Source organism: Plectropomus leopardus, chromosome 1, assembly GCF_026936395.1.
Source record: "Plectropomus leopardus strain MGB_pleo_1.0 chromosome 1, ASM2693639v1, whole genome shotgun sequence".
In the NCBI taxonomy this organism is placed as follows: domain Eukaryota; kingdom Metazoa; phylum Chordata; class Actinopteri; order Perciformes; family Serranidae; genus Plectropomus; species Plectropomus leopardus.
In genome coordinates, this window is record NC_142176.1 from 60,746 (window position 1) to 87,083 (window position 26,338).

The 26,338-nt window shown below is 42.5% G+C and overlaps 1 protein-coding gene across 11 annotated transcripts in view; it reads right to left on the reverse strand.

Annotated features, from left to right (window-relative positions):
• Positions 1–1,420: 1,420 nt before the first annotated feature.
• vps13c (vacuolar protein sorting 13 homolog C) overlaps positions 1,421–26,338 on the reverse strand; it is a 91,845-nt gene continuing 66,927 nt past the window's right edge. For 10 of the 11 annotated variants that reach the window (XM_088075431.1, XM_088070928.1, XM_088076588.1 and 7 more), the window contains 16 exons: positions 25,060–25,141; positions 21,690–21,759; positions 21,440–21,551; positions 20,741–20,854; positions 20,395–20,525; positions 20,127–20,208; positions 19,295–19,408; positions 15,148–15,223; positions 13,145–13,308; positions 12,856–12,901; positions 12,563–12,686; positions 9,711–9,825; positions 4,634–4,725; positions 4,219–4,342; positions 4,018–4,098; positions 1,421–2,114 (listed from right to left, as the gene is read on the reverse strand). In XM_088075431.1, coding sequence (XP_087931557.1) covers positions 2,013–2,114; positions 4,018–4,098; positions 4,219–4,342; positions 4,634–4,725; positions 9,711–9,825; positions 12,563–12,686; positions 12,856–12,901; positions 13,145–13,308; positions 15,148–15,223; positions 19,295–19,408; positions 20,127–20,208; positions 20,395–20,525; positions 20,741–20,854; positions 21,440–21,551; positions 21,690–21,759; positions 25,060–25,141 — 1,629 coding nt within the window. In that variant the 3' untranslated portion in view covers positions 1,421–2,012. Of the gene's footprint in view, positions 2,115–4,017; positions 4,099–4,218; positions 4,343–4,633; positions 4,726–5,216; positions 6,321–9,710; positions 9,826–12,562; positions 12,687–12,855; positions 12,902–13,144; positions 13,309–15,147; positions 15,224–19,294; positions 19,409–20,126; positions 20,209–20,394; positions 20,526–20,740; positions 20,855–21,439; positions 21,552–21,689; positions 21,760–25,059; positions 25,142–26,338 lie in introns of those variants that run through there. The other variant, XM_088077303.1, reaches the window with a different exon arrangement.

Consider the following 26,338-nt stretch of genomic DNA (forward strand, 5'->3'; position numbering starts at 1 on the left):
CATCAGAGAACAGCAAAAATAAAACACTGGTGAATCCCAAAAATCAGCCGGTTCTAACAAAATAAGAACAAGAACGGCTGACTGCCGGCCGACCGACGGCTGACTGACGACTGACAGAAAGCCGTAATGACTGATGATCAGTCAGATGGTGATAGTAGAAATATAAATTGTTTAAATGGAAAAAAAGGTTGAAGACGGAGAGAACTGACAAACACAAAATGAAAAAAAAAATTGACAGAGCAATGGAGAGTCTTCACTTCCTGTCTGAGCTGGGCAGGAACAGGAAGTCGTCAAACCGTTGTTGAGGAAACCATAAATCAGAGTTTGTTTCCGTGGCGACAGGATGGGTCGGACAGGACGAGCCGTGGTGTCATGGCCGGACCGATTAAAAACATTCACAGCAAACGGATATTCATTGAAAATAAACCTTTTTTTATTGGAAAGCGTTGATCCCAAACCCACAGACAAATGTTTTCTTTCGTTAGAAAATGTGGCTATTTGTTTTCTTTTACATTCTTTCGGCATTTTTTTGGTAATTTCTACAAAGTTAAGGTTTATGGTAACAGGCCGAAAAACAGGCACATCCACCTTTCACCTGAAACCGTCTCATCCAATCAGCAGAGAGGAGCAGAGTCAGCTGACATCAGTCGGCCGCATTCGATTTCAGTTCAGGCGACGCCTGACGGTGAGGCAGACACGAAGGACATGAAAACACGAATTTCGCCACAGAACTTGCAGAGAGGCTGCGTCTCAGTTTGTCAGCTGATATTCATTACTGAGACTCTGAGCTTCACTCAGTATCAGGACCGAAAACACACCTGTGTGTGTGTGTGTGTGTGTGTGTGTGTGTGTGAATGTGACAGTCTGATAAGTAATACAGTGTGTGTGTGTGTGTGTGTGTGTGTGTGTGTGAATGTGACAGTCTGATAAATAATACAGTGTGTGTGTGTGTGTGAATGTGACAGTCTGATAAATAATACAGTGTGTGTGTGTGTGTGAATGTGACAGTCTGATAAGTAATACAGAGTGTGTGAATGTGACTATGTTTATATTCAACTTTCTGTTTCACTGCTAGCCACGTTAGCTGCCTCTCCTAGCTATCAAAACAACAACAGCTGCTGAGGGACAATTTTCACCAGAATCAAAATGCTCCAAAAATTAACAAAACATCAAATATGAATACACAATTTTTTTTTATGCAACATGATGACGACGTTCATTGTTTGTGTTGATGTGTTGTCATGGTGACATACTTGCTGCTCTCAATCCGGCCAACCAGCTGGCTGCGATACCTGTCAAACAGCGCAGACGCGACCCCCGACCCCAGATGATGACTGGTCAACACGCAAATACGATCAATCAGCAATAATCCAGCGATCAATGACGGCAGTGACGAGACGCTTCAGGAAAAAGTCAACAGTTTGAATCTTCAGAGGAATTTATTCTGCTGCGACACAGATTATAAAAAAAAGATTTATTTGTAAACATGCTGGGATGCAAACATGCTAGTTATCACCATCATCACCATCACCATTATCATCACCATCACCATCACCATCATCAATATCATCACCATCATCATTACCAATATCACCATTATCACCATCTGATTGTTGTGAATATTTTAGTGCAACATTTGTTTTTGTGGCTTCATCTTCCAGCATAACTCACAGCCTGCAGGCAAAGAGCAGGGACAGAAAACAACCTCAGACTGACGACAACGAAAACAAGAATAAAAGAAAAGAAAAAGAAAATAATCATAACAGGAAATAATAAAAATAGTTCCTCACAACATTAAATTAATTGGCAGAATAAAATGATCAAATCAGGAGGACTGACAGGAAGTCACTGCAGATGTTTCACAATAAAGTGCACTTTAAAGGATAGACAGCATAGACAGCGTTTTTAACAGCTGGTTTAAAGGGACAGTCCGTCATTTCAGGTGAGCTCAACACCTGTCATAAATGCCAGTAAGTGACAGGAAGTGGTGGCTGTGCAGACAGGAAGTGACTTCACTGTTTGTTATTGAGTTTGAGGAAGCGTTGTGACTTCTGTCTCGCCATGCGGTGCTGCCGCTGCGCCACCTGGGCGTCCAATATGGCCGCGTGCAGCTTCTGTGGGTAACCAAGGTAACCAGGTGAGGCATGGCCACAAAAGCACACACACACGCACACGCACACAAACACACACACACACACACACACACACAAACACACAAACAAACACACACACACACACACACAAACAAACACACACAAACACACACATAAACACACACAAACACAAACACACACACACACACAAACACACACGTAGGTATTTATAGTACTTATCTTAATTACTTTATATTATTATGTAAGCTGAGTGCTGTCTTTATGTTATGTTACCTGAGTGCTGTCTATCCGTTGTTACCTGAGCATTGTCTTTATGTTATGTTACCTGAGCATTGTCTTTATGTTATGTTACCTGAGTGCTGTCTTTATGTTATGTTACCTGAGCGTTGTCTTTATGTTATGTTACCTGAGTGCTGTCTTTATGTTATGTTACCTGAGCGTTGTCTTTATGTTATGCTACCTGAGCATTGTCTTTATGTAATGTTACCTGAGTGCTGTCTTTATGTTATGTTAACTGAGTGCTGTCTTTATGTTATGTTACCTGAGTGTTGTCTTTATGTTATGTTAACTGATCGTTGTCTATCCGTTATGTTATCTGAGCGTTGTCTTTATGTTATGTTACCTGATCGCTGTCTTTACATTATTTTACCTGAGCGTTGTCTTTATATTATGTTACCTGAGTGTTGTCTTTATGTTATGTTACCTGAGCGTTGTCTTTATGTTATGTTACCTGAGTGCTGTCTTTATGTTGTTACCTGAGTGCTGTCTTTATGTTATGTTACCTGATCGCTGTCTTTATGTTGTTACCTGAGCATTGTCTTTATGTTATGTTACCTGAGTGCTGTCTTTATGTTATGTTACCTGAGTGTTGTCTTTATGTTATGTTAACTGATCGTTGTCTATCCGTTATGTTATCTGAGCGTTGTCTTTATGTTATGTTACCTGATCGCTGTCTTTACATTATTTTACCTGAGCGTTGTCTTTATGCTACCTGAGTGCTGTCTTTATGTTATGTTACCTGAGCATTGTCTTTATGTTATGTTACCTGAGTGCTGTCTTTATGTTATGTTACCTGAGTGCTGTCTTTATGTTATGTTACCTGATCGCTGTCTTTATGTTATGTTACCTGAGCATTGTCTTTATGTTATGTTACCTGAGTGCTGTCTTTATGTTATGTTACCTGAGCGTTGTCTTTCTGTTATGTTACCTGAGCGTTGTCTTTATGTTATGCTACCTGAGCATTGTCTTTATGTTATGTTACCTGAGTGCTGTCTTTGTTATGTTAACTGAGTGCTGTCTTTGTTATGTTACCTGAGTGTTGTCTTTATGTTATGTTACCTGAGTGCTGTCTTTGTTATGTTAACTGAGTGCTGTCTTTATGTTATGTTACCTGAGTGTTGTCTTTATGTTATGTTACCTGATCGTTGTCTATTCGTTATGTTACCTGAGCGTTGTCTTTATGTTATGTTACCTGATCGCTGTCTTTACATTATTTTACCTGAGCGTTGTCTTTATATTATGTTACCTGAGTGCTGTCTTTATGTTATGTTACCTGAGCGTTGTCTTTATGTTATGTTACCTGAGTGCTGTCTTTATGTTATGTTACCTGAGCGTTGTCTTTATGTTATGTTACCTGATCGCTGTCTTTATGTTATGTTACCTGAGTGCTGTCTTTATGTTATGTTACCTGAGTGCTGTCTTTATGTTATGTTACCTGAGTGCTGTCTTTATGTTATGTTACCTGAGCGTTGTCTTTATGTTATGCTACCTGAGCGCTGTCTTTATGTTATGCTACCTGAGCGCTGTCTTTATGTTATGTTACCTGAGTGCTGTCTTTATGTTATGTTACCTGAGTGCTGTTTTTCTTTTATATTACCTGAGCGCTGTCTTTACGTTATTTTACCTGAGCGGCTTTTGGGTCTCTGAGCTGAATGTTCCTCACTGGGTCTTGATCGTCTCTCTTCAACTTCAGCTTCTGCTGCTCCTGAAACAGACAGACAGTTAGAGGGACAGACAGACAGGTGAACAGACAGACAGAGACAGGTGGAGAGACAGACAGATGGACATACAGACAGAGACAGGTGGGCAGACAGGTGGATGGTACCTTGCAGTAGATCTTGAGCTCAGATCCCGTCACAGACGGAGGACGGTAAAAGTTGTCAAATAAACATTCCCACTCTCTGTTGAAATGACCAACGAAGTCGATTTCCTTCACACACAGAACCCTCCTACAAAACAACAACAACGAGATGAGCAATAAACAACAATGTAAAACAACAAACTCTGTACAACTACACAAAACAACTACAACATTAAACAATACTGTATAACAACAAGATAAACAATAAATAACCCATTAAAACAACAACAATAAACAACACTGTAAAACAACACCAGCAGCATCAGTAGAGGCGGTGCAGGTGTTAATGAACCTGCTGGTGAAAAAGATGTTACTACAACAACAATAACAACAAAGAACAAACAACAGCATCAGTGAGGCGGTGCAGGCGTTTGTGTACCTGTTGGTGACGACGATGTTGGTCTTCCTGTGTCCGGGGTACACGCAGTGATCTCTGAAGACTTCCCCGTCCAGCTGTTTGATCTCTGAGCGCTGAAATCACAAACACTGATTTACTGGACAGAAAAAGTCTATGAAAAGTGTTTTCTTTAAATAAAAAGTGGGTTTATTGATGAAGTGATTATTTCTGAATGTGACCCAGACTCAATTCAGATCAGATAAACCCTGGAAACACAGATGTGTTTGAACGGATGCTGCTGGCGTTGAAGCTTTTCGCTGTGCAGAGATAAAAACCCTGAGATCAATAATCTGTCTTCAGTCACCGTTAATCTGGTTCATCTGATTAAACACAATTTAATCTGTTCTGAGACGAGTCGTCCGAGTCACTCTGAGAGTCTGACTCAACATGTCCCAAACATTTTGGGGACAGTCAGTCTGAACTTTATTGATCTGATCATGATGTCGGTTAAATTCATTGCGGGGGTGAATGCCGGCCGCTGATGTTTCACCAGGAAGTGACGTTTTCCTTGACTTTTGGGAGGAAAAACTGAAAAATAAAAACGCTTCACAGAGCTGAGACAGAGTGAAGAGGAGTTCAGCTTTATTAAACTTCAGTTTGAACACAAACATTACAGACCGCACACACACACACACACACACACACACACACACACACAGAGTTAAAGCTCAACACTAAGGGAGATCAGAGGTCAGAGGTCATGCTGAGTTATACAAAGAATATGTCATCACAAAGACAGAAGTATTAAATATATTCATGAGGCGATGCTACAATAATTTACAAAATATATTCAGATCTGCTCACACATTTATCATGTCTGTGTACTAAAATAATCCCCATTGGTTTCTGGATAATTAAAGTATGAATGCTTCAAAACAAAAATACTGGTACAAAACTGTTACTTTTAAATGGCTATAAAGAGAAATAAGAAAACCTCGTTCAGTCTGTTCGAACGAAAAAGCAGCGAAGTTTCTTCTAGAAAACAAATGTAAAAAAAAAAGGTCAAAATGTTTCAGGTGTGATCAGGTAACATGTTGCTTTGGCATGCATAGACTCCTGAATATTGATAGATTAAATGTAGACACAACAATATCCATAGATTCAGGTATAATTCAGGTATATTTACAGTTTGACCCTTTGAAACCTGGAGCCATGTCACCTTTCACAAACATTTAACCCTTCGAACTCTGAACTAATTTGATTTCTTTCAAAAACATCAACAAAGGTAACGAGCAACTTGGTGAGAACTGTTTCAAAAACTGTAAGAAACAAGTAGATTTAGAAAAATAATCTAACAAGGCCGAGGAAAAATGTCCAGGGAAAAAGAAAACAGGAAAAACTAAATTGTCATAATTATATATTTAAATCATGTTACAGGATTATTATACATTTGAAACCATCTTTTTTCTTTCTTTTTTTTGTACTTTTTACTTTCAGTTCAATTTCTTGAACTTTCTTTTTCTTTCTTGTTAATTTTTGGGTCTTTGATTCTCTCATCACTTTCTTCTTACATTTATCAAAAGTGCTCTGTCAGTTTGCTCGGGGTTCAAAGGGTTAATGCAGACAGAGCAGTTTTTACAGGATGAGACAGAATGAATAAAGTTTATGGTCTTTGAAAGCACTTAAATGATAACATTGATCCTCCAAACCATGTTTACTCCTCCTCAGGCTGCATGTGACACAAACACAAGAAGAAGAAGAAGAAGAAGAAGAAGAAGAAGAACCTTGTCAGAGGCAGAAATAAGAGCAGCACACACTGTGTGTATATAAAAATACACAAAGCAACAAACACACACTGTGTGTATGTAAAGATACACCTGGTAATACACACCCACACATACACACACACACACACACACACACACACACAGTGTGTGTATATACAAATACACACTGTGTGTGTACATTGACCCCATGACGGATCGATACAGTGTGTATCTACAGTGTTCAGTATAAATGAGTACACCCTAACAGATTTTTCAAACACACACACACACACACACACACACACGTCTCCTCAGAGTAAACACCTTCTATGGAATCCTTTACACTAAAATCTATAATCTAAAATCACAACTCTGGCTTATTGGTTTTAAATGAGATTATTCAGAAACAAAAAACAAATTGGAACTTTTCTAACAAAATGACTTAAGACCACGGTGTAAAAACGAGTACAGCCCGATGATTGTCGTAGAAATAAAACCTGATAAAATTCTAATTAAGAGGAATTCAGCGACAGATGAGTGTAATCAACCATCAGACAAGGTGAGAGCATCCACTCAGAGCTGACAAACATGGAAGAGAAATGTCAAGACTTGAAAAAGATCATTTCTTTACCCAAACAAGGCCTGAGTTACAAGGAAATCAGTAAAGCACTGCTAATAAGTCAGAATACAAAAACAAAAACGATCCAAAGATTCAAAAAGGACGGACCTGCGGGAAGCTGGTTAAACGTCCAGGCCGTCCACAGAGTTAACACCTCGACACGAGCGTCTTATGATGAGAAGAGCTGAAGGAAATCGGCATGCAAGTTTGTCGCAGTTAGCCAAAGCATTAGAGAGTCGAACGGGGGCGAGTGTTTCCCGTGACTCAATACGACGCACGCTGCAGAGGAGCGGCGTGCACGGGCGTCGTCCACCAAGGAAACCACTGCTGAGGCCCACGCACAAAAAAGCCCGGCTAGCATTTTCCGGGGCCAGTGTTGACAAAGACGTGGACTACTGGGACTCTATACTTTGGAGTGACGAGACAACGACGAATCTTTTTGGCACTGATGGTCCAAACTGTGCGGCGTCGAAAGGGCGAGCGGTTCGAGGACAAATGCACGGTGCCCGCAGTAAAGCGCGGTGGTGGCAGTGTTCTTCTGTGGGGTCGCACGAGTGCTGCAGGCGTCAGGGAGCTGCTATCATCACAAATTCACAAACCTGCTGTGAGATACTGAAAGAGGAGACGCTCCCATCACTCTGCGCACCGGGTCGCCGGGCGGTCCTCCTACACGATACCGACCCAAAACATAGAGCCGAGCTCACCGTTTCATTTCTGGACAAACAAATTACCAGACCTCAACCCACAGAGCACCTGTGAGGAGGCCTGAAAAGACGGCCGAGCCCGAGTTCTCCATCCAGCATCCAGGAAAGATCTCATCCTCCAAGACCGGAGAAAGACAGATGACGCAGTATGGTGCCGACTCGTTAGTTCAATGTCGAAGAGTCGGTGCTATTCTTAAAAATCAAGGAGGCCACACAAAATATTGATTTAGGAGGATTTGTTGTAGGTTTAATCGTTTTTGCAACACCTCTGTTGAGTTAAATTGTTTTTTCTTATCCTTATTATGTTGACGGTGACCGTCCTTCTACGCTGAGACGATAAATGTCTAATGAAACTCAGTTTTATCAAACACAGCAAACTGTACTCAGACACTGAGCAACGGAGACGAACCTGAATCTTCAAAGAGGTGTACTCATTTATGCTGTGCACTGCATATACATATACACACAGTAACACACACACAGTGTGTATGTACATATACACACAGTAACAGACACACAGTGTGTATATACAGACAGACACCATGACAGCTCACACACTGGGTGTATATATTGAGTGTGTGTCACCCCCTGCTGTCTGACTGTAGTACAGCTCACAGAGACTCCCCGTTAGTGAATAATGGTCCAAACTAAAAACTCAAAGTACACTCTAGCTGTCTCCCAGTTCAGGGTCTGCATCCTTCGGAGGATGCAGCCTACGCGGTCAACGGAGGCGACTGCTTCGGAGGCACCTCCGAGTGCCGCATCAACAGTTGTTAAATGGGACAGTCTAGACTTCGGATGATTTCCTGGTTGCGTCACCAGATGTTCCCGCCTTTACCTCCACCTCAGCTGATTCCTGCTGTCAAGGCTCGCCATATATTTTTAAAGATTTTTTTTAATATAGATTTTTTTATTTATATTTTGCCAGAGGAGGAGGACAAGTGCCTCTGTCCACGTCGGAAGCTGATTTATCTCCGGGCAGTAGAGCCTCGCTCAGTGGGCGGAGCGCTCCCTCGCTCAGTGGGCGGAGCGCTACCTCGCTCAATGGGCGGAGCTCTACGTCGCTCAGTGGGCGGAGCTCCTCTCCTGCAGGCAGCACAGCGGGGCAACATTCCCATAGCTACTATGCTAGGTGGCTACGTGTTTACGTGTTAGCATTACTAACGTCACGTTTTATGAAGGAAATTATGAGATGTTAATGTCCCTCTAAGTTTAACATATCTGGCGTTTAATTTTCAAATGAGTACAAACCCACATTAAGTTAAATCAACGCTGCGATCTCCTCTCCGTGCCGCCATTAGCGACATGTCCTCCAAAAAGAGGGAAAAGAAGGACGCATTTGTGGGCTGCGTAAGGAGGAGCCTTCGAACTGTGACCAAATGGGACAGCTGTAAGTAATCGGCCTTCAAATGCAGCCTCCGAAGGACGCGGACCCTGAATTGGGACACAGCTTCTGTGTGTGTGTGTGTGTGTGTGTGTGTGTGTGTGTGTGTGTGTGTGTGAGAATGGGTCACAGTTCAAACTATAATTCAGCGCTGACTCTAAATAAATGTTTCAGAGATAGTTTCTGGGTCTGAAGGTCGCTGTCGTCTGATGTTTGTTTGCATCACTAAAAGAGTATTTTACACTATGATTGACAGCCGTGACAGCCAATCACTGCACTCACATTCAATGGAGCTGCTTACGATTGGGCGGACAGGTGTTTTGGAGGGAACTCTCCCACCGTGGATATCGCTACTGCACTCTGCCTCTAAATGACATCACCATGGCGAGATGGCAATGCAAGGACTGAAGCTGCGTGGGAGGGTTGGACTTGACTGAGGCTGAGTGCGAGGGGTCGGACCTGACTGAAGGTGAGTGCGAGGGCTTGTACCTGACTGAGGCTGAATGCAAGGGTTCGTATCTGACTGAGGCTGAGTGCGAGGGGTCGGACCTGACTGAAGGTGAGTGTGAGGGCTCGGACCTGTTTCCTCTAAAGAAGTGAGGAGGTGTTATTGCAGAAACAGAGTAAAAGATTGAAATGTTCAAACCTGAAAGAGGTCGAAACCCTGTGACTCCGTCAGGTCATACGGGCGGATGATCCCGTCCTCCCTGATCAGACGCACCGGCCGCAGTTTGGTCACTTCCTCTGTTGACTCAGCCACTCTGACATCACAACACAGAAACAGTTTATATGCGTCACCTTCGTGACAGGAAGTTCTGCAGATTCATCAGAAACCATCAGGTTACAGTTAAATCTCCTGAAAAATATTTATGCTGTAACTGAAACATGAAGCTCCTCGATGTTCATATTCAGGATTATTAAATGTGTTTCTATAGTAACAGGAGACCTGAGACCTGTCAGACTGAGGCGGGTTATGTCGAGTGCACACGGTGCTGTTAGAGTCGTCTGTCAGGTGGGTATCTCACCTTTCATGACCTCTACAGTGACAGCATGAAACAGTAACATTATCAGGTTATCATGAACTGACTGATGTCACATGACTGATGGAGCCTCCAATCAGGAGGAAGAGGAGGATGAAGATCACGGAGGCAGCTGGGAAATGTTTCAGGAACAGAAGCAGGATGTTGAGGCCACAGCAGATTTAGTAAAGTATGAAAATGTGTTTTTCCAGAAGCTGTTGTTTGTCTTGGGTCATTAAATGAGATCAAAAAAATATACTTTGATCCATGAGATCGTGTTTGATTGTTTCATGTCATCAGAGCTGAAATGTTTCAAACAGAAACTATGTGAAGCAACTTTACACAAGTGTCAGTAATTCAATTAATGCACTAGTACATTGATACTAAATCTACGGCCCGCAGGCCAAATCTGACCTCTGACAGAGGCTAAAGTGATTGACACTGTGAATTGTTTTGTATTTCTAGTATCCATATTGAGACATAGAGCATAAAACAGCTTAAAAATAGAGCTTGTTGATCTTTTCATATTTACTGTAATTATTGGTACTTTCAGTTATTTTGCTCTACATCTAAGTTCTGTTTTTATTTATTGCCTTATTAAATATACCTGCATGATTGTGGTGGTGTTTACTAGTATGTGAACATATATACGCATATATTTACAAATATTTAAAAGCAGCAACACACAAACAAACAAATACTGCAGCTGTTAGTATTTCTCTGAATCATCAAGTTAACCAGGGAGTTTCCAAACTCAGGCAGAACCATATGACCATTCAGTCAGCCAATCCCTGAGGAGAGACCAGGCATGGAGGGGGTTGTGGGTAATGGAAGGTCTCAGACAAGCCAACAAATACCAACAAAGACCTCCCAAATCTCAACAACTCATCCTGAGTACGCCAACTTCAAAAAAGCTGATTGGTCGATACAAATGGCGACCAAATAAGGTGGATGGCCAAATAAATTCTTTGGAGCAGCCAGCACGCCACGAGGACGAAGGTTTGACTGACTGCTGATGGACGTCCTGTGTGATGGACGGCGTGTTTGATGGATATCCTATTTACTGGACATGTGTTTGATGGATGTCCAATTTGATAGATGCAGTGTTTGATGGACGTCCTGTTTGATGGACGTCCTGTTTGATGGACTCAGTGTTTGACGGAACATCGTTTGATGGATGGAGTATTTGATGGATGTCCTATTTGATGGACGTGTGTTTGATGGACGTCCTGTTTGATGGATGTCCTGTTTGATGGACAGAGTGTTTGATGGACAGAGTGTTTGATGGACTTCCTGTTTGATGAACATCTTGTTTGATGGACGCAGTCTTTGACCGACATCCTATTTGACAGACGTCCTGTTTAATGGACGCAGTGTTTGACGAACATCCTGTTTGATGAATGAAGTGTTTGATGGACGTCCTCTTTGAGGGGTGCAGTTATGGATGGACATCCTGTTTGATGGACGTCCTGTCTGACAGATGGCATGTATGACTCTCCTCAGGGGCATGGCCTCTCCTTGGGGGCGTGGCTTCTCCTCAGGAGCATGGCCTCTTGACTCACGATGCTGCAGCAGGTGGAGGGGCGGAGCTTACAGGGGGAGGGGCTACGAGCAGTCTCAAAATGATAGAGGACGTGGACATGAATCAGCGGAAAACTAGATGGATGAAGTCTGGGACACGATGCAGAAACTTACCGTCTGTCCGCTGCAGGACGACAACAACAAACAACCACTGCACGCTAAAGATAACCTCCTGCACACCGATCAATTTATTAACCAATCAACTCATGGACCAATCAATTGATCAACTAATCACTTCATGGACCGATCAATTTTTCAACCAATAAATTCATGGACCGATCGATTTATCTACTGATCGATTCATCGACTGATGGATTTGTGGACTGATCTTCTACCAATCAATCCATCGACCAGTTAATTAATTGACCGATCAGTTCATCAGATCATCAATTCACCAGATTGATCATTTGTTCTGGATCAGTAAGTAGGCTTATATTTAGACACTGAGGGGACAGGTGGTGGTGTGTGGGACACTGAGTAAGGAGACATTTGGCTCGACTTGGACAGATTTGGAAAGATATGAACAGATCTGGGACAGACTTTTGACAGATTTTGAAAGTTTTGGATGAATTTGCACAGATTTTGGACAAAGTTGGACAGACTTTGGACAGATGTGACGCTGCAGAAGCTCAGCTTTAACGCGTTTGATGTAAAAATACTCACACAGAAAAAAAAAATAAGGACAGAACTCCGCAGACAGAAAACAAAAACAGAAAACAGAAAACAAAAACAGAAAACATGAAGATTAGTGAGCAGACCAGAAGAAGAACAGAGGACACTGAAGACACAGAGGACATGTTGGAGGACACAAAGGAAGCTGTTTACCTCGTTGTTTACTGACAGAACAACACAGAGTGACGGCCTCAGAGCAGCTGTCAGATAAACAAACAGAGCGTACCTCTGGATGCCCTGGAAGGTGCTGCTCGCCATGTCTACGATGCCGCCCGTCGGCCGCGCCACCACGCCCACCAGACCTTTACCGATACCCTTAAAGAAGCCGGCTGCACCCTCCTTCTTTGCCCCTGCACGCACACACACACACACACACACACACACACACACACACATACAAACAAATAAACAAACCAACAAACACACACACAACACAAACAAACAAACAAATAAACAAAGGTGTAAACTCTGCCTTTACATGTTCTTCTGAATTAAGGGAACAAAAGCTAGAAGTCTCACCCTCCACAGGTTTAGTGACGATTCCTGTGACTCCGCCCATCACGCCCTGCAGAGACACAAACTGTTAACCTGATAATCTGGCCTCAGATCACCTGATAATCTGACCTCAGATCAGCTGATAATCTGACCTCAGATCACCTGATAATCTGACCTCAGATCAGCTGATAATCTGACCTCAGATCAGCTGATAATCTGACCTCAGATCAGCTGATAATCTGACCTCAGATCAGCTGATAATCTGACCTCAGATCAGTTGATAATCTGACCTCAGATCAGTTGATAATCTGACCTTCAGCAGGCCTTTCCCTCCTTTAGCCAGACTCTCTCCGAAGTCTTTTGGCGGTCGGTTCATCTCCTCGCGACGTTTCTGTTGGTATTCTTTATCCATGGTGATCGCTGCCAGACCCTTCCCCACCGAACCTGTGATCCTGGACACCATCCCTGCAGCGCCACCTGCAGGACGCCAGAGCAATCGCACCATCACTGAGAGAGTGTGTAACTCTGTGGTCTGACGCTCTCTCTCCTGTAACTGTGATCTGACGCTCTCTCTCCTGTAACTCTGTGGTCTGACGCTCTCTCTCCTTTTACTCTGTCGTCTGACGCTCTCTCTCCTGTAACTCTGTGATCTGACGCTCTCTCTCCTTTTACTTTGTGGTCTGACGCTCTCTCTCCTTTTACTCTGTGGTCTGATGCTCTCTCTCCTGTAACTCTGTGATCTGACGCTCTCTCTCCTTTTACTCTGTGGTCTGACGCTCTCTCTCCTGTAACTCTGTGATCTGACGCTCTCCTGTAACTGTGATCTGACGCTCTCTCTCCTGTAACTCTGTGATCTGACGCTCTCTCTCCTTTTACTCTGTGGTCTGACGCTCTCTCTCCTGTAACTCTGTGATCTGACGCTCTCTCTCCTGTAACTCTGTGATCTGACACTCTCTCTCCTGTAACTGTGATCTGACGCTCTCTCTCCTGTAACTCTGTGATCTGACGCTCTCTCTCCTTTTACTCTGTGGTCTGACGCTCTCTCTCCTGTAACTCTGTGATCTGACGCTCTCTCTCCTGTAACTCTGTCGTCTGACACTCTCTCTCCTGTAACTCTATGATCTGACACTCTCTCTCCTGTAACTGTGATCTGTCGCTCTCTCTCCTTTTACTCTGTGGTCTGATGCTCTCTCTCCTTTTACTCTGTCGTCTGACGCTCTCTCTTCTGTAATTCTGTGATCTGACGCTCTCTCTCCTGTAACTCTGTGATCTGACGCTCTCTCTCTTTTTACTCTGTGATCTGACGCTCTCTCTCCTGTAACTCTGTGATCTGACGCTCTCTCTCCTGTAACTCTGTCGTCTGACACTCTCTCTCCTGTAACTCTATGATCTGACACTCTCTCTCCTGTAACTGTGATCTGACGCTCTCTCTCCTTTTACTCTGTGGTCTGATGCTCTCTCTCCTTTTACTCTGTCGTCTGACGCTCTCTCTTCTGTAATTCTGTGATCTGACGCTCTCTCTCCTGTAACTCTGTGATCTGACGCTCTCTCTCCTGTAACTCTGTGGTCTGACGCTCTCTCTCCTGTAACTCTGTGATCTGACGCTCTCTCTCCTGTAACTCTGTCGTCTGACACTCTCTCTCCTGTAACTCTATGATCTGACACTCTCTCTCCTGTAACTGTGATCTGACGCTCTCTCTCCTTTTACTCTGTGGTCTGATGCTCTCTCTCCTTTTACTCTGTCGTCTGACGCTCTCTCTTCTGTAATTCTGTGATCTGACGCTCTCTCTCCTGTAACTCTGTGATCTGACGCTCTCTCTCTTTTTACTCTGTGATCTGACACTCTCTCTCCTGTAACTCTATGATCTGACGCTCTCTCTCCTGTAACTCTGTCGTCTGACACTCTCTCTCCTGTAACTCTATGATCTGACACTCTCTCTCCTGTAACTGTGATCTGACGCTCTCTCTCCTTTTACTCTGTGGTCTGATGCTCTCTCTCCTTTTACTCTGTCGTCTGACGCTCTCTCTTCTGTAATTCTGTGATCTGACGCTCTCTCTCCTGTAACTCTGTGATCTGACGCTCTCTCTCCTGTAACTCTGTGATCTGACGCTCTCTCTCTTTTTACTCTGTGATCTGACGCTCTCTCCTGTAACTCTGTGATCTGACGCTCTCTCTCCTGTAACTCTGTGATCTGACACTCTCTCTCCTTTTACTCTGTGGTCTGATGCTCTCTCTCCTGTAACTCTGTGGTCTGACGCTCTCTCTCCTGTAACTCTGTGGTCTGACACTCTCTCTCCTGGTGTAGAGTTTCTTACCGACGGTGTGGCCCAGCAGGCTGCGGACTCCAATCACGAAACCTTCAGCGAACTCCTCTGGACCCTGAACGGCCCCCTGAGAATCAGCACACAGCAGTCAAAGGGTTAAAGATAACACTCCTTCTCCTGATGACACCGCAGCCTGTTGACGTCTAATAATTTAAATCAGGCGTGTTCAAAGTGTGGCCCGTGGACCAGTTGTGGCCCTGGGACAGATTTTTAATGTCCCCATCTCGTCTTTTATAGCAGAGCTGCTGAGACGGTCACGGTCTGGTGATCTCATTAAGCTGACGGCCAAATATCACCAAACACCAGCAGACCGTTTGCTCTGAGTTCACTCGCAGCCGGCTTGATTCACTCATCACTCTGGCTCGTTGGGTTTGTTCAGTTTGGTCTGCGTGCATCACGTGATGCTGCTGATGTTACAACGGTGACATGTTCACTGGCAGATTCACATTTTCACATGTTTGGGGACACATTTTAGGATTTTTATCAACAGAAAAAAAACATAAACCATGTAAATTCAATGCTTTTTCAAAACATTCTGCTTATAGCAAACTATTTCCAGGTCTGGAAAAGGGATTTTTTTTAATGTCACAACTTTTCCAGGAATGTCATGATGGTGTGATTCAGTTTGACTATTGTTTTCTGTAACAGTTTAAATGTTGTTTTCTATAACAGTTTAAATCTTTTTTTCTGTAACAGTTTAAATGTAGTTTTCTGTAACAGTTTAAATGTTTTTTTCTGTAACAGTTTAAATGTTGTTTTCTGTAACAGTTTAAATGTTTTTTTCTGTAACAGTTTAAATGTTGTTTTCTGTGAAAGTTTAAATGTTGTTTTCTGTAACAGTTTAAATGTTTTCTGTTAAAGTTTAAATGTTGTTTTCTGTAACAGTTTATATGTAGTTTTCTGTAACAGTTTAAATGTTTTTTTCTGTAACAGTTTAAATGTTGTTTTCTGTAACAGTTTAAATGTTTTCTGTGAAAGTTTAAATGTTGTTTTCTGTAACAGTTTAAATGTTGTTTTCTGTAACACTTTAAATGTTGGTTTCTGTAACAGTTTAAATGTTGGTTTCTGTGACACTTTAAATGTTGTTTTCTGTAACAGTTTAAATGTTGTTTTCTGTAACAGTTTAAATGTTGTTTTCTGTAACACTTTAAATGTTGGTTTCTGTGAAAGTTTAAATGTTGTTTTCTGTAACAGTTTAAATGTAGTTTTCTGTAACACTTTAAATGTTGGTTTCTGTGCAAGTTTAAATGTTGGTTTCTGTGAAAGTTTAAATGTTGTTTTCTGTAACAGTTTAAATGTTGTTTTCTGTAACAGTTTAAATGTTGTTTTCTGTAACAGTTTAAATGTTGTTTTCTGTGAAAGTTTAAATGTTGTTTTCTGTAACAGTTTAAATGTTGTTTTCTGTGAAAGTTTAAATGTTGTTTTCTGTAACAGTTTAAATGTTGTTTTCTGTGAAAGTTTAAATGTTGTTTTCTGTAACAGTTTAAATGTTGTTTTCTGTGAAAGTTTAAATGTTTTTTTCTGTAACAGTTTAAACGTAGTTTTCAGTTAAAGTTTAAATGTAGTTTTCTGTTAAAGTTTAAATGTTTTCTGTGAAAGTTTAAATGTTCTTTTCTGTAACAGTTTGTTGCAAAGTGCAGTTTAATGGATAAGAAACTCTGAGTTTTGGGGTCCAGATCAGCTGATCTGAACCCGTCCAATCGGCTCTGAGCGTGTTCACTCTGAGTTCGGCGCATGCACGACCTCGATAAAAAGCCATCATCAACGGAGACCCGATACCTCGATTCACTGCAGCGACCGCCGAGAAACAGAAACCGAGCTCCTCGAGCCCGTGGGAGCTCAAGGTCCTCGTGCTGCCTACGGAGAATAGGAGCCCATATTTAGGAAGAAAAGTAACAGCTGCAGCAGCTGAGGAGAGAAAAGCATCATGGGAGAAAATCGCCACCCATGTCATTTATGTCAATGCGCACGTTTGAACGCACGTGTCCACTGACTTAATGGTGGCATTTTAGCTTTTTGGATGTTTTTAAGTTAATATATTATTAGAGTTTTGTTTTATTTCATTGTTTTTAATGTATTAATTTGATATTTTATTTATTATATCTATACTGGAGTCTGATTTGAAGGTTAAAATTTTGGTGCTGTGTATATGAAGATTCAATAAAACACTAATTATAAAAATAACATTTGAGTTTTACTCGGCCAACAGATTGGCCAATTCATGGAGGAATGAGAGCAAATCCAATCAAGATCTCTGACGTAAGACGCTGCGTAATAATTCTGCTTCGATATCGATCAAATTGCAAAAATACGTAAAAACAGTGTCTGACAGTTTGCTTCAGGTGGGAGGAGACAGGTAAACTCTGCGTTTCTTCTAGAAAACCTGCCAGCGAGCAGGTTATGTTCAGATGACATGGTGACTGACTCTGACTCAGTTACCATGGTGACTGACTCTGACTCAGTTACCATGGTGACTGAGTCAGAGTTTAAATTAACTCTATCTGGAACAGATGACAGAGTTTCCTCCTCTCAGGGTTAACATGCTCAGAGTTTTCACATCACCTGCTCTCAGGAAAACCTCCGTACTGTTGTTATTGATGACCTGCCTCTGTTATTGATGACCTGCAGCTGTTATTGATGACCTGCCTCTGTTATTGATGACCTGCAGCTGTTATTGATGACCTGCAGCTGTTATTGATGACCTGCCTCTGTTATTGATGACCTGCAGCTGTTATTGATGACCTGCCTCTGTTATTGATGACCTGCCTCTGTTATTGATGACCTGCAGCTGTTATTGATGACCTGCCTCTGTTATTGATGACCTGCAGCTGTTATTGATGACCTGCCTCTGTTATTGATGACCTGCAGCTGTTATTGATGACCTGCCTCTGTTATTGATGACCTGCAGCTGTTATTGATGACCTGCAGCTGTTATTGATGACCTGCCTCTGTTATTGATGACCTGCAGCTATTATTGATGACCTGCCTCTGTTATTGATGACCTGCAGCTGTTATTGATGACCTGCAGCTGTTATTGATGACCTGCCTCTGTTATTGATGACCTGCAGCTGTTATTGATGACCTGCAGCTGTTATTGATGACCTGCCTCTGTTATTGATGACCTGCAGCTGTTATTGATGACCTGCAGCTGTTATTGATGACCTGCCTCTGTTATTGATGACCTGCAGCTGTTATTGATGACCTGCCTCTGTTATTGATGACCTGCAGCTGTTATTGATGACCTGCCTCTGTTATTGATGACCTGCAGCTGTTATTGATGACCTGCAGCTGTTATTGATGACCTGCCTCTGTTATTGATGACCTGCAGCTATTATTGATGACCTGCCTCTGTTATTGATGACCTGCAGCTGTTATTGATGACCTGCAGCTGTTATTGATGACCTGCCTCTGTTATTGATGACCTGCAGCTGTTATTGATGACCTGCAGCTGTTATTGATGACCTGCCTCTGTTATTGATGACCTGCAGCTGTTATTGATGACCTGCCTCTGTTATTGATGACCTGCAGCTGTTATTGATGACCTGCAGCTGTTATTGATGACCTGCCTCTGTTATTGATGACCTGCAGCTGTTATTGATGACCTGCAGCTGTTATTGATGACCTGCCTCTGTTATTGATGACCTGCAGCTGTTATTGATGACCTGCCTCTGTTATTGATGACCTGCAGCTGTTATTGATGACCTGCAGCTGTTATTGATGACCTGCAGCTGTTATTGATGACCTGCCTCTGTTATTGATGACCTGCAGCTGTTATTGATGACCTGCAACTGTTATTGATGACCTGCAGCTGTTATTGATGACCTGCCTCTGTTTGTTTATCTGTAACTGGACACCTTGTGGTTCTGATGTCATTTATTAACGTTTTGTCTTTGATTGTATTCTGATGTTTTATCTGTTCTGTCACGTCTCTGTTGTTTTTTCATGATGGTGATATTTGTTTGGACCTCCTGGAGAAAGAGATGGAACATCTGAAGGGTTTTATCCAAAATAATAATAACGAGACCAGAGAGTGACTCGTCCACATAAAAAACATTTCAGCTCTGGGACGTCGTCTTGGTCAGGTTTTTTTGATTTTGTTTTCGTGTTGTGTTGAAAATGGTTTTTTTTAATGTGTTACCTGGAAAGGTTCATAGAAGAAGGCCTCCACTCCCTCAGACAGACCTCGGATCAGTCCGAACGGGTTTCCCAGGACGTCCAGGCCCAGAACCAGAACGTACATCTGCTTCAAGAACTGCAACCAGAAACAAGAACACAGGATGACTGCTGCCTCTGCCCATCATTTTGTCAATTTTTGTATTAATCACATAATCAGCCTTTATATTGATCAGATAATCGGGGTTTATATTGATCAGAGGACGTTCAGACTGATGTCAGATGGTATAAACATTTTCCGAGGACACAGACAGGACTTGACTTAAGAGACGAGTCTGACGGTGCAGTACGGCCTCAGGACCTGATGTTTTCTCCACAGAATATGTTTAAACTCTGATGAATTAGTTAATTAAGCCTCTATAGGACATTTTTAACCATCCAGTTAAAGAATATGCGTCTATGCTCAGTTCTTAAAATAGTTTAATTAAAATCCAGTCTCCTCTCATCATAATATAAGATATTAACCAGGTTCTTGCTGTCAGGCTGCTTTTTTTTTTTTTAGAGTTGACCAGACAGGATTTATTAAAAATGCTCCTTTACATTGTGTAGCAAGCAAAGTCCAATAAAGTTTGAGCTGTTTGGGGGGTGATGTCATCTCCCTGCAGTAACTTCATCTTATTTCTGTCTGATATTGACTCCTCACTGACAGACTCTCCTGTTAGTGAGAAACTCTCTGCATGACTCCTATGGGTCAAAGATTTCTAACCGGTAAAAAACATCTTCTCAGTTAACTTGGAGCCTCTCATATCACAGAGCGTAACTTTTTCAGATGGATGCCTCCGGTTTTTGGGTGTTACCTGCTCGGTGTAGTGTCGGACTACGGCCCACATCAGCTTCTCTCTGCGGTAAAACTGGTACTTGACCTCGAAGAAGGCCAGCCTGACAGAAACATCAAACACAAGACGTTCAGGAGCCATCACAGCGGGCGGAGGACGGATGATTCGTCCTCCTGTGGCTGCAGAGTTCACACTGAGCACACGTTTCATTCAACTGATGACATGGCAGCTTCTCCACCCAGAATGCATCTCTTCTCAAAAATAACCCAAAAAACAAGAAGAGTCTCACTTGAAGATCAGGTCATCAACGTCGGTCAGCGTGGCTCCGATACTTTTCAGCAGCAGGTTAAGAGACTGAATGGCTGCCACTTCCTGAGCCGAGTCCTCGCCGCCGGAGCCCAGAGACAGACTGAGATGGAGCTGAAATATGAAATATGAAAACAGACAACGATATAAAATATATGAAAAAAGACAGACTGACATATAAAATATAAAAAAAGACAGACTGACATATAAAATATAATAAAAGACAGACTGAAAAGTAAAAACAGACAAACTGAAATATAACAACTAAAAACAGATAAACTAAGTTGAGCTGATAGAAACAGAGACAGGCTGGAGGGACGTGTCCTCACCTTGATGGGTGAGATGTGGAAATGTTCGAAAAAGCTGAGTCCGGACGTGTCGCTCAGAGACGCCTCCATCAGTTCAGTCTGCAGCGTCCGCAGGTCCCTGTCCAACAGCTGAGACTGAAAGACAGACAGGGGACGGCTCTGATGTAATCAGGGAGTCGAACCATCAACCTGCCTCCTCGCTGTCAGAGGCCGTCCACACCAAGCACCAGAACATTAACCAGAACATTAACCCTAACTCTGCCGATAGCGCTGAGCGCTCGTGCTACGTTCTCCAACGTGGACGCTGATGAGCTGCTGCTGAACGCTTTTTGTATCTTTGCATTTTTCAAAAAAAAAAAAAAAAAAAAAAAAAAAGGGGGGGCTGCGGCACTTCTTCTGCAACTAGACGGCAATACCTGTGACCAATCACACCTGAAGCACTTTTTGCACTTACTAAGGGTTTTTTTCCCTTAAGTCTAAATTCTTGCTTGTGTTGTACGTCGCTTTGGATAAAAGCGTCTGCTAAATGAAATAGAAAATAAATAGAACGCTCCCTTTTACCTGCTTATAGCTTTGGGTGTCGTGTGGACGAACATTTAAGGTTCAGAGTGTGTTCCTGGGTTAACCCTGTGTGTGTGTGTGTGTGTGTGTGTGTGTGTGTGTGTGTGTGTGTGTGTGTGTGTCAGGGAGTTGAACTGTCGACCTGCTGCCTGGCTCTACCTTCTGTCTGTTGGCCTGAGGGTCGGCAGCAGGAGTGAACAGAGCCAAGACGGCTCCAAGGAAACCCTGATCGATCTTCACCGCCATCTCCTGAACCAGCGCCATGAAGTACCTGAGGGAAAGTCACATGACAGGAAGAGGACTCAGTCACGCGGCAGGAAGAGGACTCAGTCACATGACAGGAAGAGGACTCAGTCACATGACAGGAAGAGGACTCAGTCACGACGTTGTAACCATGGCGGTGACTCACTTGAACTGTGTGACGCTGCTGTGGCGGTTGAAGCGTGTGATGACGGAGACGTCGATGAAGGGCTTGGGCTCTGTGGAGGCAGAGCTTAGAGTTACAGAGTGACCACAAAGAGCAGACACATCAAACCAATCACACACACCAATATCTCTGATCAATACTGCATTTACTTCATATCTCTGATCAATACTGCATTTACTTCATATCTCTGATCAATACTGCATTTACTTCATATCTCTGATCAATACTTATATTGACTTTATCGAACTCACTGAGCCTCCTGAAAGAAACGGAGCACAAACTCACGTTCTCCCATTTTTGCTTGTATCGAGGATTTGTTCGTATTGTTAGAATCAGCTGATTTTTCGTGTTCACCGAAGTTTTCTGATTTTTACTTTTTACGAGGAGAGAGAACATTTAACAAGCAATCGAGACGCCAACCAGGATCGGAGAAAAACCTCGCCTTCAGAGTCCACAAACTGTTACCCAGCGCAACGAAAATACATTTTATATTTGAGGGATATTTTTAATTATTTTACATAAATATCATTTAAACAAATTTTGATTTTTATGTTTCATAGTAATTATAATGTCTGGATTATTAATTTCAAGGGTTAAGAAATAGTGCTATACTCTTTCTACTGAAGTTACAGTAACTGAAGTTACTGTAACTTTACTTCAGTTACTTCAGTAACTGTATGTTCAGTTACTGTAACTTCAGTAACTAACTTCAGTTACTTCAGTAACTGAAAGTTCAGTTACTGTAACTTCAGTTACTTCAGTTACTTCAGTAACTGTAACTTCAGTTACTGTAACTTCAGTTACTTCAGTTACTTCAGTTACTGTAACTTCAATTACTGTAACTTCAGTTACTGTAACTTCAGTAACTGACTTCAGTTACTTCAGTAACTGTAACTTCAGTTACTGTGCGTCACTGCTGGTCTCGGCCGTTCTGCTCCCTCTTCAGGACATGAGTGGCTGTTAAGGAGGGTCAGTGCGCTGCAGTGCCCTCTGCTGGATATTCTGTGTTAGAGTTAATTAGAATTAATTAGAGTAATAAGACTTAATAACAGTTAATTAGAGTTAATTAATTAGTTAATCAGAGTTAACAAGGCATGGTGCAGGGACTGTAGGTGCTTCTCCTGCTGCAGCTCTCAGCTTTCTTCGTTGTTGCCTTTGACACTATTTGTCCGTAAGTGTATTTTTATTTGTATTTTGCATGTTGGTAGCATATTTTAAGGGTACAGGTGCTGTTTTGATTAAAATACACCCAATAAGTAGTTAATTGAAAGCTTGGTAGCTGGCTTAGCTAGAGACCATGATTAGCAGAGTGACTCAGCATGTTGTGTTTTGACCAGCTGTGCCTTTCATTGTGCTGTGTCATTGTATGTGTAACAGTAATATTCTGATTTATGTATACTGTACAGAACTGAAGTACAAATCTGAGGAACTTAGATCTGAGGAAGTATTTTAATCTAATGCCACTTTCTTCTCCCACTCCATGACACTTCAGAGGGAAATATTGGACGTTTTCACTCCACCACTGATATCAGAGAGCTACTTAACAAATTAAGATTGACAGGAACAATATGAAGATATACAAGAGCAGCTGAAACAATTAATCAATCAATTAGAAAATTAGTTGGTAACTGCTTTTCTAATTGTGAGTCATTTTTCATGTTAAAATCAATTCTCTTAATTATTTTAATTATTTTGATTCGTGAAATTTGTTCAAACCTTTCTACAAGAGTACTTTTATTTTAACTACTTTTTAAGGGTGGTATTTTACTCAGTCTTAGTAAAGGGTGTTTTTGAATGTTTTGTCATAGCTGTTTTTTGGGTATTCTTGTAGTACTGCACTCTGAAAGATCACATTTACTTTGAGTTTATTAAACCGAACATCAGTTTCTCTCCTGCTGAGTCTTCTTCCTCTTTCAGCTTTTTGGAGTCCTGTTTTCTCTTGAGAGAAACTGTGAGGGAGATTTAAGAGACACACGAGGCCTGTTTCTTGTAAATGCCGAAGACGCTGCTGCTGCGTCGGTCTTGAGGAGGAACGATCGTGTGGTGACGTTCCCTCTGAATGTCAGAAAAGGTCTGACAGCACCGACAGTTTTAATCTAGTTTAAAACCTTTACTGAAAAAAGTTTATATTCACTCAGTCACGCGGTAGAAACATGATGTGCTTGCCACGTCCACATCAAATCCCATTTTATCCTTTTACATTTTTAAACAAAACTGTGTTCATCTGAAAATCTACTTTAATATTTTAACTTATTCTCATATTGTGGATCTCAGTCAGAATGATCAGATCCTGCTGATTCAGCACTTCCTGCTCATTTTTCACAATAAAAGCCTTTTAATGCATAGCACTACTGGGTCTTTAGTGTGAAAAACACGGAGCTAATCAGGAGGTCAGCGAGCCGTCTGTAACCACAAAGCAGCAGTAAATCTAACACAGAAGAAGACTGACGTTATCACCTGTGGAGGTAAACCCAAGCCCCCGGGAAGTGCGCCACCCTCTGAAGCAAAATGTACATAGTGGCCGAAAGTGGAACTACAGCGTCACGTGACGCACACTGGCGCAGAGACTTTTTCGCGTTTGTTAACATCGGGAAAGAGACCTCCTTAAATCACTGGATCATTTTTTTTGAGACATGTTGACTTTTCAGAACGCATTTTTTTATAGGTACTTAACGTAGTACTTACTTAAAGATTAACTGTGTATTAATACACAGGGCAATATTACAAGCAGCACCTTTTATTACCTTTTTATGAGCACAACACCTAACGATTCTGTTAATTTGATTTCTCCGGTCGAGATTAAGATATGATTCCCTGATGAGTTGTATGTATATGTGTGTGTGTGTGTGTGTGTGTGCGCGCGTGTGTGTGTGTGTAGAGAGAGATAAATATGCCATTATCTGATAATCATGTAAATATTAAAACCGACAGCGCTGTCCTTATACCGCAGATTAGCTGCTGTTGCTAATAAGCTAAGCTACTACCAGACACATGCTCGTGCACCGGCGCTGTTCACTTCAAGCTCTCGGGTCATCTGAGTGAGCGAGCCTGTGAGTCGGAGTCAGTGCTCGGGTACACTCGGGTACACTCGGGTACACTCGGCCATGTTCAGCTGTCATTAATCACTTCCAGGTTGCTCTATGGGCCAGTAGATCCAGGTATTTTACTCTTTTCTAAACCCGGGAAAAGAGTTTTCTCTGCTTCATGCGCCACTGAGCAGCTCTCATAGGAGTGAACGAGGCCCCGCCCCCACGGCTGTATCCAGACTTCCTTATAATACATCCATGGGTAAACCACAGCGTCAGTCTGGATTCACACAGATCCCGGCAGTAAAGGGTTAAAGACGACTCACCTGAGTCTAGAGCGATGGATTTGGGAGGAGGAACAGGATGGAAGACGATGGGGAAGATGGCGCCTGGAAGCTGGTTATCCACCTGTCCAAAGAAATACGTCAAGTCAAGTCAAGTCTTTTCATAAAGCCCATTTTCACAAAACACAGTTTGCTTCAGAGGGCTTTACATCCCTCTGCCCTCAGACCCTCACATCGTCTGAGGAAAAACTCCCCAAAAAAACTCTAATGGTGAAAAAAATAGAAACCTCAGGAAGAGCGACTGAGGAGGGATCCGTCCTCCAGGACGGACAGACGTGTGATAGATGTCGTAAATAACAATTAAATTACAATAATGACAAAGAGGAAAGAGAAAGAGAGAGGGAGAGATGCAACAGCAGTAATGGTAACTCCAGCATGTCATATAACAATAGATACATCAGTCACACACCTGAGCAGGTAGAGTCCTGAGGACACACACTCAGATACAAACACATCTGAGCAGGTAGAGTCCTGAGGACACACACTCAGATACAAACACACCTGAGCAGGTAGAGTCCTGAGGACACACACTCAGATACAAACACACCTGAGCAGGTAGAGTCCTGAGGACACACTCAGATACAAACACACCTGAGCAGGACACACACCTCATAACAGGTAAGAAGTGCAATCTAAAATGCACGAGCTTTAGCGACGTGCGTAGAGGGTTGCAAATGTGGAATGAGCTACATGAAACATTAAAGCATCTAATTCCATTTACAGCCTCAAAAAGAACTTAGAGACACACCTGTGACAAACATGATGCTGTGTGGTTTTACTGATGTTTTGTTATGAAACGCCCGTTTACGTCTCTCATGGGAACTCTGACCTGTCCCAGGATTCCTAATTCCTCGAGCCCGTTTCCTTTTCTCTTGCTCTGGTACTGGAGCTCTTCTGTTGGATCGATGCAGATTCAGTTCGGTCCAGTCTTATTTATCTGGACGATGCAAAGTGTAAACATTTGGCCAAGATGACGCCCGTGTGTGAGGCGTACCGTCGGCCGCTCCGAATGTTATGTATATTTGTGCTGTTTGTATCACTTGTTGCACATGTTGTCGACTCCTTACTGGTGTACGATCGTCAAACGTTGCTAAATCTGAGCGTTTTCGCTGAAGATCCTGTCATCTTGCAACGTTTTGGACAGAAATCTCTGCCTCCTTTCCTTATGGAAATCCCGACATACCTTTGCCGCACGTCAGCGTCATCCTCTTGGCGAAAACGCCGCTGCCGCCGCCGTAGGAACCGGGGCGGGTGCCTGGTG